This window comes from Rhincodon typus, chromosome 3 (assembly GCF_021869965.1).
Source record: "Rhincodon typus isolate 14 chromosome 3, sRhiTyp1.1, whole genome shotgun sequence".
Taxonomy (NCBI): domain Eukaryota; kingdom Metazoa; phylum Chordata; class Chondrichthyes; order Orectolobiformes; family Rhincodontidae; genus Rhincodon; species Rhincodon typus.
In genome coordinates this window covers 28259161-28272809 of record NC_063334.1, presented here as the reverse complement: position 1 = coordinate 28272809, position 13649 = coordinate 28259161, and the positions used below count along the sequence as shown (strand labels likewise).

Sequence of the window (13649 nt, the reverse complement as noted above, 5' to 3'; positions counted from 1 at the left end):
GAATCAAGTTCTCTCTATCTACTCAAACAAATCTTTTTATATGTTTCAATTAGATCATCCCTTAATCTTCTGCAGTTATTGGAATAGAAGCTTCATCTACACAACCTGCCGTCATAAATTATCACGTCAGCACTATTGCATTTGAGTTGTCGGGTCTAGATTATTTGAATTATAAGAGGAGGCTGGATAGGCTGGGAGTTTTTCCACTGGAGTGTAGAAGGTTGAGGGGTGACCGTATAGTGGTTTATAAAATCATCACATAGATAAGGTGAACGGCAATGGTCTTTTCCCTAGGGTGAGGGTGTTCAACACTTGGGAGCATATTTTTAAGGTGAGAGGAGAAAGATTTAAAAAGGGACATGAGGGCAACTTTTTTTTTTAAACACACAAGGTGGTTCATATGTGGAATGAACTGCCAGGGGAAGTGGTAGATGTACGTACAGTTGCAACATTTAAAAGACATTTGGACAGGTACATGAATAGGAAAGGTTTAGAGGGATATGGGCCAAACACAGGCAAGTGGGACTAGTTTAGTTTGGAAACTTGGTCATCTTGGAGGAGATGGACCAAAGGATCTGTTTCCATGCTGTATGATTCTACTGGTATCCTCTGGCAGGAAAGGCTTCTGTTGGAAGTTCAGTTTACAGCACATTAACCTAGCTTATGAATAACAACAACTTGAATTTATATGTAACATCTTCAATGTAGTAACATGCCCAAAGCACTTCAAAGGGACACTGTTTATAACAGAAAATTGACATTGAACATCATGAGAAGATAATAAACTTGACTTAGAGGAGGATCTCAAAGGAGACAGCAGAGATGTTTAAGCAGGGAATTCCACAGCTTAAGGATTAGGTACTGAAAGGACTAGAGTAATTAAAATTGGGGATCTGCATTATCAATGAATATCTCAAGAAAAACTGGGGGAGTTTGAAACCACTGTTCTTCAGTAATAAACAGAGAAAAAAAACTTCCACATGTACAGAAGGAAAGTCACCTCTGACACTTTCACACATACCTACTTAGTGGGCACCTTAACAGTAGCGTTTATAAAGTCTGAGATCAAGTTGATATTGCACAAGAGGTTTACGGAGTACAGGGACAAAGAATACTACTGACATAAACTGACCTGTACGTTTTTACCCGTTTTGGAGTTCTGATGCATATCTTTGATCCACTGCCGCCAACTGCACCAATTTTAACTGCAGAGTCTTGATTCACACCATCATCTGCAGATGTAAAGAAAAAAAAAATACGAATCACTAAAAATTCATTGAATAATTCAAAAAATATATTTTGTTTATTGAAAACAATGCACATTTTTATAGGGTTAGGGTTTCACAATTTCATAACATTGCAGATCATTTCAGAACAATAAGATACTTCTGAGTTGTTGTCACTGCTGTAACGTAGGGAAATGTGGCATTCAGTTTGCAAGCTCCCTCAAGCAGTTATCTGACAATGACGAAAAGATCTGTTTCTGTATTGCTGTAATGCCATAGGTTCTTTTACGAGAGGGGATGCAGGTTAAGATCTCATCCAAAAGACTACATTTCTAACAGCAGCTCCTCATTGTAATGTCAGTCTACAGCATATTATCAAGCATCTAAACTAGGGTTTGAATGCAAGCAATTTGGTTTGACTCAGCAATTAATGTTACCATGGGTTAATACATATCAATTATAGTCATATTTGATTTAATAATGGATAGTGATAACCGAATGTTCTTTGGAACTAGCTGGTTGATGACTATTGCAACTTACAAAAAAAACTGTGTAAACAAAATAATTATGAATTTATAGTATTAGAATTATTACCTTTTAAAAATAGATCACTATACTAAAAATCCACTAGCACAGGATTTGAATGTTTGCCACTAGCAAAATTGTAAACACTTTGCAGAAAATGCAGGATAACTTGCACTTGCCAGCTGCGAAGCTCAAAGCCTTGAAACCATTTACTGTGAACAAAACTCCTGAGTTTTTCATCCAGAGTTCAACCCTTTCACAGAAGATTTAACAATAAACAATAGAAGCTGTTTTTCCAAATGAACAGGCAACAGCAGGAAATATATTAAATTAGCCTCCACGGGTATGCACAGGCAGTTAGCCATCTTAGACGAGATACTTGGATTGCAAGTACAATCTTAATTTAGTTATTTGCTTGCAAATTCTGAATTTATCTTCAAGTGGATTCATTACACCAACAATTATTTTTAGATGAAGTAATAATTTTAAATGGACATTTTATTATAGTGAAACTTTTATTATAATCCAGGATTATGAAATCATTATAAAAAATGTAAATGTATAGTTAATGTCTCAAAAGTCCACAAATAAAAAATCTTTAGAATTCGTCATTGCAGAATTCCATGTATCTTTGATAGCCCAAACATATAAAACTCCTGGGAATGAGTGCATCTTATTTTAGGACCAAGTCCATTGCTAGTAAAGCTAAATTCCTGTACTGATTTAAAATCAGTTGAGAATTTGAGCCAAAAAATACCCATTCAAGTTAAGTTTAACCTGCCTGAGAATGAACTTGTAGAACCATAGCACAAGTAACATACAAGGACTGACAGATGGAGACGAGTGAGTACTGGTCATGTTTGACTGTAACAAACATTACATTGGACAGACAGGAAGGAAACCGGCCACAAGAATACATGAACACCAACTAGCAACAAAAAGACATGACCGGCACTCACTTGTCTCCATTCACGCGAATAAGGAGAACCAACAGTTCGATTAGGACAATATCAGGATCCTAGCACAGGCCAAACAGAGACAAGTACGGGAATTTCTAGAGGCTTGGTTCTCCACCAAGAAGGCCATCAATAAACACTATAATTAGACCCTATATATACACACCACTGCGAAGAAAAACCGGAAATGATGTAACCAATTCCAATGGACCCCAGAGTTTAAATGACAGGCGGGAAAACACAACAGCTTCATCGGAGGCTGCACTGATGATGTTATTCAGCAGGGTAACAAAACGTCTGTGAACTAACGAACCAACTCGGCGAGCCAACCAACCACAACATCCACAACCCGAGCTACAAATCTACTCGAGAACCTTACAAAATAAAGTGGATCAAGGTTCATGTGAAGCAGGACAACTGAATGGTCTATGCTGTAGATTCTAGACAATATTCTGAATTTTTTTTTAAACTTAGATGAAAAGAGGGTGCAAGACAAAATCTTGGAGAGCTGGTCCTCAGGTGATTTAATGAACTGTGATATTGTCAGTGACAGAGTACACTGCGAATAATGTGTGGAAGCAAATGGGGTGGTGGGAGTGTGATGAAAGATCAATAATTACATCATATTTTAAAAACTGGATTTCAAAATAATGACAAATGAATATGGGTCAGTTCAGTGCAGATATTTTTTGTTTGAAACAGGTCAGAAAGTCATTTCGAATAGTAATCCATTTCCATCATTTCAATAAAGCGTGTTGCTACAGTCCAGTACCTGGGAGAACCCCTGTAGTGCTAATTAATGAAATGTTCATACTGTTTAGTTTGCTACAGAACAAAAATCTATTTGTTTAGTTTTGACCTTAGAACAGAAGATTCAAGATCTCAGTTCAGAAGAAACAGGAATTCAGTTTCTCTGAGCAGAAGAATCAAATTTTATGTCAAGGGAACCAATCACTGTAGCCAAAATTTTTTGGTTTGTGCAGTTTCTAAGGCAGGGGGTCTTTAATCAAAATCTTCGAGTTGTTCGAAAAATTTTAGTCGACCAGAATTGTGAAAGGCTTTTGCCAGTGAACTCTGAAAGGAAGCACAAAATTGTCTTTGCAGTTCAAGGAAAGGAAACTGGAAGGAGTTGGATAAGTAAAATTGAAGCTGAAATAGGACTGAAATTTCTCTGGAATTGGGTATCTGTAAAAGGAAGTGTTTGGAAATGGGTTGAAACTTTGCTTTGCTATTTGTGTTAATGTCTTTCTAAGTTTAGAATTTACATATATATGAAAAACTTTATTGGTTTGCTTTTTTGCTGTAACTTTAATATGCTAACCACCATATTAATCAACAGCTGAAATAAACGTATGATCCATCGAGCCAGGTTTCACCCTGGGGCTGACTCATCTAGTCCTACCATCAGCTAGGATCATAACAAAATGAGTAGACTTTCATATATTACCACATTACATATGATCACAAAATAGCCAAGTTTTATGCTTGGTTCACAATTGTTATGTTAAAACAATTGGCCACTAACCATTGACACTCACCAGCTTCAAAGACTGAAATATAGTTATCTGCTGTCAAGACTGCAAAATCATTGCTCCTTTGTGGATCTGAAGAGAACATAATCTGATTCACAGCGCAAGGCAGATGCAACTGATATGCAGACATTGGCGGAGGCACCACTGTTTGGCGAAAAGGTGTCACTAGTACTTTATCTGTCAATGTCAAGAAAAATATATTACATAATCCAAACAAAATAGAAATTAAAAGTTCTACTAGTTATGTCATCATTGAAACCTGATATTTTGTATAATTCAAACAGGAAACATTAATCCAAGGCATCTCAGTTGATGCTGTACCAGGAAATATTCTTTGGCTGAAAGAAAAACACTTCTGCATGTATTAACGTTACCATACTTCATCAGTCATCCATTGGTTTCAAAATTATTTAAGCATGCAATTAAGCAATACACAAGTAAAAAGTCAAGTACTGCAGGCGTTGGAAATCTAAAATAAAAATACTGGAAATAAGTCAAACAGCGTCCGACAAAACGTTGTCAACTTGAAATGCCACCTGTTTCTCACTAATGTACAAATGCAAGATATTTCAAGTTTCAATCTGAATCCTGTTGAGAAGATAAATTTGTGAATAAAATATTCTGTGATTCATAAGATCTTGCATTACTGGCTAATATGAGAACTTATTCATGGTACAAATTGCTTCTAAGAGATGTTCTGAGAAACCTATAAATCCATACATAATAGATCCTGAAATACAACAAGTAAAACAGAGGGAAATATAAAAAAAATTGCAATTGAACAATGTCATTCAAGAACTCAGGGCATCCTAAAATACCAAACTACTTTTGATGTTGAGTCAATGTCATAACGTTGTAAACACAGCAGCCAACCTGCACAAAACAAGCGACCACAAACAGTAATGAGATATTCAGAGAGCAGGGAGGAATCTGCCCCACATTCTCCTCTCCTTTGCTAAAGGTACCAGTGTTACAGGCTGGGACATCATTCCATGGACCCTAGCATCTTTGAGATGTCACCTAAAAGATTATTCCATGCGCCTAAGAAAATAAAGCAAACATAAATCAGTTATTTAACTGTTGATGCATATCACAATTACGTTTGAATGCTGTCCTTTCCTACGCTGACATGTAAGAATTTTCTAGAATGTGATGCAAAATGCCTGCTGCAATTTTACCGTCCCTATGCTGCCATCTAGCATTAATCCAGCTAATTTTTGCAGTAAGCCTCACATGGTTTTGATCAAAAGAATCCTCCCAAAAAACGAGCCAGGCTTGGGACATAGAGGACTTGATCCAGTTCCATACAATGAGTTGTCGTGATTTGCAAAGATATGGAGGTGCTGGTATTGGGCTGAGGCGCACAAAGTCAGAAGTAATACGATACTAGGTTATAGTCCAACAGTTTTATGTGAAATCACAAGCTTTCTGAGCACTGTTCCTTTGTCAGGAGAAGGAGCAGTGCTTCGCAAGCTTGTGATTTCAAATAAACCTGTTGGACTATAACCTGGTGTCGTGTGACTTCTGACTGCGATTTGCAAAGTCACTGGGAGCAGTTACAATCTTAACTTTGAGGAAGATAGTTTAGATAAATACATAACAAGGAACAATTTGAAGCTCATTGGATGGAGTCCCAGTTGAACAGCTCTTTTCAAAAAAACTGGCAAGGTCACACAAGCCAAGCAAACTCCCTCTGAGTTTGCAATTATGCTATCCATTTGACTGCTGCATCTTACAAATATAAATAAATGAGGTGCAAGAACAGCACCTCATATTTCGCTTGGGAACCCTGCATCCCAATGGTCTCAATGTGGGCTTCACAAGCTTCAAAATCTCCCCACCCCCAACCTCATCCCAAGACCAGCCCAGCTCGACCCCGCCTCCTTGATCTGTCTGTCTTTTCTCCTACCTATCTGCTCCTCCTACTCACTGACCAACCCCCACCCCCACCCCCACTTCCTACCTACTAGCATCATTCCCGCCTCCTTGACCTGTCCGCCTTCCCTTCCTCCCACCCACCCACCCCTCCCTCCCAATTGACCAACCCCCATCCCAACTCCCTACCTACAATCACCTTTACTGGCTCCATCCCCGCCTCCTTGAGCTGTCCGTCTTCTCTCCACCTGTCTGCTCCTTTATGCACCTTCCATCAGCGCCTCCCCCTCTCTCTAATTATTTGAGTCCCCTTCCCCTCCCCCATTTCTGAAGAAGGGTCCAGACCCAAAACGTCAGCTTTCCTGCTCCTCTGATGCTGCCTAGCCTTCTGTGATCATCCAGCTCTACACCTTGTTATCTCAGACTCCAGCATCGGCAGTTCCTACTATCTCTAAATAAATAAACAGTTTTGAAGGCATTTGCTTGATTCATTCCCATTTGAATGGCCACGTGAAAAAGTGTACTTGACAGTATTGATTTCAAATGGAACTAATTCTCTTGTGTGAAGGCCAGAGGGGTGGCAGTGGAAATAGATGTTTTCATTTATAACAGTTTCACAATTTAACAATTAAAAAAGTTAGTTTTGACATTTACCTACTTCAAATGCTAAACATTACAGACCAACAATTCTCAGGCTCAAACAAAATTTTTACCTCCATTAATCACAGCTATGTTAGCAAGGTCACTGCTATCTTTTCCTGTACTACGATTGATGGTCCAATGCCAATTATAGGACTGGTAAAGCCATCCACTGCGGAGGACGTGCAGTCGATAGGGACTCTCAGGATCCCACATTAGGGATACAATCTGTTCCACCTGATTGCAGCCGAAATGCAGACTCTGCTTCAGGTACCAGTGGTAGTTACCCATTGTCCACAACTGAACTGCAAGACAACAAGAATAAAAAGATGCAAGTATTGCTTTAGTCACCAAGGATTCAATTTCTATAATCTCCATTTAGAAAGTGTCATTTTTTTGTTTCTTTTTTTTTTAAAAAACAGCATGCCTCCCATGTGGGTGCTTGCATGCAGGCAGCTGAAGGACAGCAGATGAACCACAAAGTAGGTTCACTATCACTCAAATTGAATTTGGAGGCAGGGTTGACTTGGTTGCAGGATTGAAACATTCATGAGTCCCACACCATCTTTCACCCCCAATCAATAATATAACCCAGTAATAATCAATAATTCTCTGATGAGTTAACACAAGAAGTCTGGGGAGATCCTGAATGAGTACTTTGCATCTGCATTCACCCAGGAGGAGGATAGTGAGATTTGTGTGGAACATGCTAATATGCTAGAGCATTCTGAGATCAAGAAAGAAGTGGTGTTGGATCTCTTGAAGAGCATTAAGATAGATAAGTTCCCAGGGCCTGGTGGTATCTACCCCCAGGTTATTGACAGAGACACAAGGGGAGATTGCTGGGGTGTTGACCAAGATCTTTGTATCCTTGCTAGCCAAAGGAGAAGTCCCGGACGACTGGCGAGTAGCTAATGTTGTTCCTCTTTTCAAGAAGGGAAATAGGGATAATCCAAGAAACAATAGACCAGTGAGTCTCATATCAGTGGTTGGGAAGCGACAGGAGAGAATTCCTAGGGATAGGATTTACATGTATTTGGAAAATCACGGTCTAATTAGGGACAGTCAGCATGCGTTGTGCAGGGCAGGGCAGGGCATGTCTTACTAACTTGATTGAATTTTTCGAGGTGGTGAAGAAGGTGATCAATGAGGGTAGAGCAGTGGATGTTGCTTGCATGGATTTTAGTAAGGCTTTTGACAAGGTCCCTTGTGGTAGGATCATCCAGAAGATTAAGATGCATGGAATTGATAGTGACTTGGCTGCATGGTTTCAGAATTGGCTTTCCCATTGAAGACTGAGGGTAAAGGTAGAAGGGTGTTTTTCAGGCTGGAGGTCCAGGACTAGTGGTGTTCCGCAGGGATCCGTACTGGGACCTCTGTTGTTCGTGATATACATAAATAACTTGGATGAAAATGTAGAAGAGTGGGTTAGTAAGTTTGCAGACGATACAAAGATCAATGGAGTTGTAGATAGTGTAGAAAGTTGTCAAAGGATACAGAGGGATGTAGATTAGTTGCAGATATGGACGGAGAAATGGCAGATGCAGATTAATCCGGCTAAGTGTGAGGTGCTGCACTTTGGAAGATCAAATGTTAAGGAAAAGTATATAGTTAATGGTAGGACTCTGAACAGCATCGATGTACAGAAGGATCTTGGGGTTAAGTCCATAGCTCCCTGAAAGACGCCATGAATGTAGATAGGATGGTAAAGGAGGAGTATGGCATGCTTGCCTTTATTGGTCAGGGAACTGAGTACAAGAGTCTGGATGTCATGTTACAACTTTATAAGATTTTGGTTAGGCCATATGTAGAGTATTGCGTTCAATTCTGGTCGCCACATTGCAGGAAGGATGTGGAGGTTTTGGAGCGGGTACAGAAGAGATTTACCAGGATGCTGCCTTCATTAGAGTGTATGAGCTATAATGAGTGACTAGAAAACCTTGGATTGGTTTCTCTTAAGCGGCGGAGACTGAGGGGAGACTTGATAGGAGTCTATAAAATTATGAGATGCATAGATAGGCTTGACGGTCAGAATCTCTTTACCGGAGTTGAAATGTCTAATACTAGGGGGCATGCATTTAAGTGAGAGGCGAAAGTTCAAAGGAGACATGAGGGGCAAGTTTTTTTTAAAACACAGAGAGTGGTAGGAGTCTGAAACGCACTTTCAGGGGTGGTGGTGGAGGCACATTTGATAAGGGCATTTAAGGGACTTTTAGATAAGCATTTGAATATGCAAGAAATGGAGGGATATGGACCAAGGGCAGCCAGATGGGTTTAGTTTAATTTGGCGTCATTTTCGGCACAACATTGTGGGCTGAAGGGCCCGTTCCTCTGCTGTACTGTTCTGTTTCTATAGTTATGGGAACAAGTAAATGGCAGTGGAGTTAAATAGATATTTTGCACCATTCTTTACAGTGGAAGATACTACGAATGTCCCATTAATACTAAAAAATATGGGGGGGGAATTAAGCACTATAACCATCTGTACGGAAGTAGTATTAGACAAATTAATGGGGCTAAGGGCAGATAAATCCCCTGGTCTTGATGGCTTGCATCCTAGGATTCTGAAAGAGGTAGTTACAAAGATAATGGATGTGTTGGCTGTAATTTTCCAAAAGTCCTTACGTTCTGGAGAAATAACAGAAGATTTGAAAACTGTCAATGTGACACCCCTGTACAAAATGGGAGGGAAACAAAATAAACATAATTATAGGTTAAATGATCTAACATCTAATGTTCAAAAATATTGGGCTCAATTATTAAGAAAGTACAATCATAGAATCATATTAAGAAAGTAATAGCAGAACATTTGGAATATCATAATTTAATCAAGCAGAGTCAGCATGGCTTCATGAAAGGGAAATCATGTCTGACTACTCTACTAGAGGTTTTCAAGAAAGTCTCAACCAAAGTAGATGAAGGGGAACCAGTAGATGTGTTGTATTCAGATCTCCAGAAGGCATTCAACAAGCTACCTCACATTAAGTCAAGCTGAAAGAAAAGAGCTTGTAGTGTTGGAGCTAATATATTGGCATGCATAAAGAATTAGCTAATGGGCAAGAAAGTGGGATAAGGCTTTCTTTTGCAGGTTGGTGGCCTCTAACCAGGGGAGTTCCACAGGGATCAGTGCTGAGACCACAACTGTTTACAATATATATTAGTTACTTGATAGAAGGAAGCTAATGTACTGTAGCAACATTTGAAAATGACAGAAAAATAGATGGTAGAGCAAGTAGTTAGAGGGATACAAACAGTTTACAGAGAGATATTGATAGGTTATGTAAGTGAGCAAAAATTTGGCAAATGCTGAGATATTTGTATCATCGACAGCCAGGGGCGAGGTGCCAGAAGGCTGGAGGGTGGCTAACATGGTGCCATTATTTAAGAGAAATGTTAAGGAAAAGCCAGGGAATTATAGACCGACGAACCTGACGTCAATGATGGATAGGTGTTTGGAGGGGATTCTGACGAGCATGACGTACATGCATTTGGAAAGCAAGAACTGATTAGGGATAGTCAATATGCTTTTGTGCATGGAAGTCGTCTCTCACAAAGTTGATTGCGTTTTTTGAAGAGGTGACAAAGAAGATTGATGAAGGCACAGCGGTAGACGTTGTCCACGTGGATTTCAGCAAGGCATTCGACAAGGTTCCACTTGATAGACTGGTTAGCAAGGTTAGATCACCTGGAATCCAGGGGGAGCTAGCCAATTGGATACAAAATTGTCTGGAGGTAGGAGACAGAAGGTGGTGGTAGAGGGTTGTTTTCGGACTGGAGGCCTGTGACTAGTGGTGTTCTGCAAAGATCAGTGCTGGGTTCACTGCTTTTTGTCATTAAAATATATGATTTGGATGTGAATTTAGGAGGTATGGTGAGTAAGTTTGCAGATGACACCAGAATTGGTGGTGTAGGGGTCAATGAAGAAAATTATCTCAGAGTACAACAGGACCTTGATCAGATGGGCCAGTGGGCCAAGGAGTGGCAGATGTAGTTTAATTTAGATAAATGTGAGGTGTTGCATTTTGGTAAGGGAAACCAGCTAGGACTTATACAGTTAGTGGCAGGGCCCTGGGGAGTGTTGTTGGAACAAAGAGACCTAGAGGTGCAGGTGCATAGTTCCTTTAAAGTGGAGTTGCAGGTTGACATGGTGGTGAAGAAGGCATTTGGCACACTTACTTTCATTGTTCAGTGCACTGAGTATAGGAGTTGGGCCATTGTGAGGGGTGACCTTATAAAGGTTTATAAAATTATGAGGGGCATGGACAGAATGAATAGCCAAGGTCTTTTTCTCAGGGTAGGGGAGTCCAAAACAAGAGGGCATCAGGTTAAGCTGACAGGGGAAAGATTTAAGATGGAAGTGGGGGAAGCATTTCACACAGAGGGAGGTGCGTATATGGAAATGAGCTGCCAGAGGAAGTGGAGGAAGTGGTACAATTACAACATTTAAAAGGCATCTGGATGGGTACATGAATAGGAAGGGTTTAGAGGGATATGGGCCAAATGCTGGCAAATGGGACTAGATCCGTTTAGGACATCTGGTCGGCACAGACGAGTTGGACTGAAAGGTCCATTTCTATGCTGTATATAGTAACTCTAGAACTCTAAATGGAGTATAATATGGGTAAAATGAGAAATTGTTCATTTTGGAATGCAAAACAAAATAATGGGATATTATTTGAATGGAGAAAAGCTGCAACACAGAGGAACTTAGGGATTCTTATGCATGAAACAGAGAAAGCTGGATTACTGAGAGCAGTTTTGGTCCCTTATTTAAGGAAACATATTATTTGATTGGAGGCAGTTCAGGAAAGTTCATTAGGATGATCTCCAGCATGTTTGGATTGTCTTCTTAGCAAATGTTGAACATGTTGAGATTCTACTCATTGGAATTTAGAAAAATGAGAGGTGATCTTATTGAAACAAATAGGATTCTTAAGGGGCCTGACAAGGTAAATACTGAGAGGATGACTCCCCTGACAGGAGAGTCAAGGACCAGAAGCCATAGTCTCAGAATTAGGGGACACACACTAAGACTGAGATGAGGAGGAAATTTTTTCTCTCAGATTGTTGAGAGCTTTTGGGACTCCTTGCCACAGAGGGTTGTAGAGGCAGAGCCCTTGCGATAATTTAAATGAGAGATAGGTAGATTCTTGATCAGTACTGGAATCAAGGGTGATGGAGAAAGGGCAGGAAAGTGGAAATGAAGAGTGTCATATGGATCAGCCATGAGGCGGATCAGGCTTGAGAGTTCTGAGTGGCTTACTTGTGTTCCTATTTCTTATTGTCTTGTGGTCTTATCAAGATGGGACCATATCAATGGCTCCATTTGTTTAATGAAAAGCAGAATCACTCACTCAGAAACTATCTGCTGATACCACAACTTGTCACAATGTTAAAAGTGCTTAAAACTCTGAGGGGTTTTGATATAATTCACATAGAGAAACTGTTTCTATGATAGGTAACCAGAGGACACAGATTTTAAGCGATAGGTAAAATAACCAGAGGGGTGTGAAGAGAATTTTTTTTCTATGTAGCTAGTTATGATTACCTGAATAGCCCCAAAAGGGCTGGACAGATGCAGATTTTAACTGTAAGTTTTAAAAAATTATTGGATAAATAATTGAAAAATAAAAACAAATTTAGAGACTCTGGTGAAACTGTGGGACTAATTCGATAGCTCTTTCAAACGGCTAGCAGACACATGATAGGCACAGTGGTCTGTTCCTGAGTTGTATGATTCTAAGCCATACTTACTTTAACATCAGAATTTTAGCCCACTTGGCAGTTTTAGGCAGTAATTTTTCTGTCATATTGCAAAGCATACAGAAGAAGTTTTGTTCAAATCAAGTTAACATTTTGTTTGGATGCAGGATATCAGAGAGGAACAAAAGAAAAAAATAAACAAACTATAGACAGTCTGGAAGATAACTCATTACCGTATGTATTTTGACGGTCATTCTCATCTGATCTCAAATCTTCTAGCCAAACCGCTAGCACAGTGGAGTCACTGTTCCATAGCAGCTCATTTACCTAATTAACAGTAAAAAAAATGAAGCTCGTCAGTACCATACAGAGCACTGTAGGTGGGTTACTTCCAAAACTATTCAGAATACCTACATTTTAGAAACATAACTACATTTTCAATTCACCAGCTTTTAATCTAACTACATTATCCAATCCAGTCAGAAACTGCAGGGCAGGTTAGATAAGATGTATCAACCACTGATGATAACCTGTCACACAAAACAATTTTTGAAAAATCCAATGAAATCACAATCAACTACGAAGTGTCAAAAGTTTTAGTGAGTACTATATAGAATGTATAGCAGAGAAACAAAACAAAGAGTTTTGCTGCGCTCAGGGATATGGACAAATCCTTCTATTCCTTTCTCATATACTTATTTAGCTTCACCAGGGAGTAATCTGGGCAGCACAGTGGCTAGCGCCAGGGACTCAGGTTCGATTCCACTCTTGGGCGACTGTCTGCATGCAGTTTGTACAATTCTCCCTGTGTCTGCGTGAGTTTCCTCCCACAGTCCAAAGTAGTGCAGGTTAGGTGGATTGGCCAAGCTAAATTGCCCATACTGTTGAGGGATGTATTAATTAGGTGGGTTATGAGGGTTGGGTCTGGGTGGGATGCTCTGAAAGGCAGTGTGGGTTTGTTGGGCCGAAGGGTCTATTTCCGCACTGTAGGGGTTCTACAATTCTATGAACCTCTCCCTCTGGTTGAGTTTCAAATAATTATCACGGTCTGGTAAAGATGTTTCTCCTGAATTTCTGATTGGATTTAATAAATGTTGAACTTATGGCATTTTACATGCCACAACAGGAAACATTCTCTGCGTATCTACTCTATCATAACCTGACACACATTTCAAAAGTAATCTCTTTGCCTT

General features: G+C 39.7%; 1 protein-coding gene across 8 annotated transcripts in view; it reads right to left on the bottom strand.

Annotated features, from left to right (window-relative positions):
* Positions 1-13649, bottom strand: part of elp1 (elongator acetyltransferase complex subunit 1) — a 50259-nt gene that overhangs the window by 19202 nt on the left and 17408 nt on the right. For all 8 annotated transcript variants that reach the window (XM_048595217.1, XM_048595220.1, XM_048595215.1 and 5 more), the window contains 4 exons: positions 12690-12783; positions 6828-7058; positions 4246-4416; positions 1133-1232 (listed from right to left, as the gene is read on the bottom strand). In XM_048595217.1, coding sequence (XP_048451174.1) covers positions 1133-1232; positions 4246-4416; positions 6828-7058; positions 12690-12783 — 596 coding nt within the window. The remainder of the gene's footprint in view (positions 1-1132; positions 1233-4245; positions 4417-6827; positions 7059-12689; positions 12784-13649) is intronic.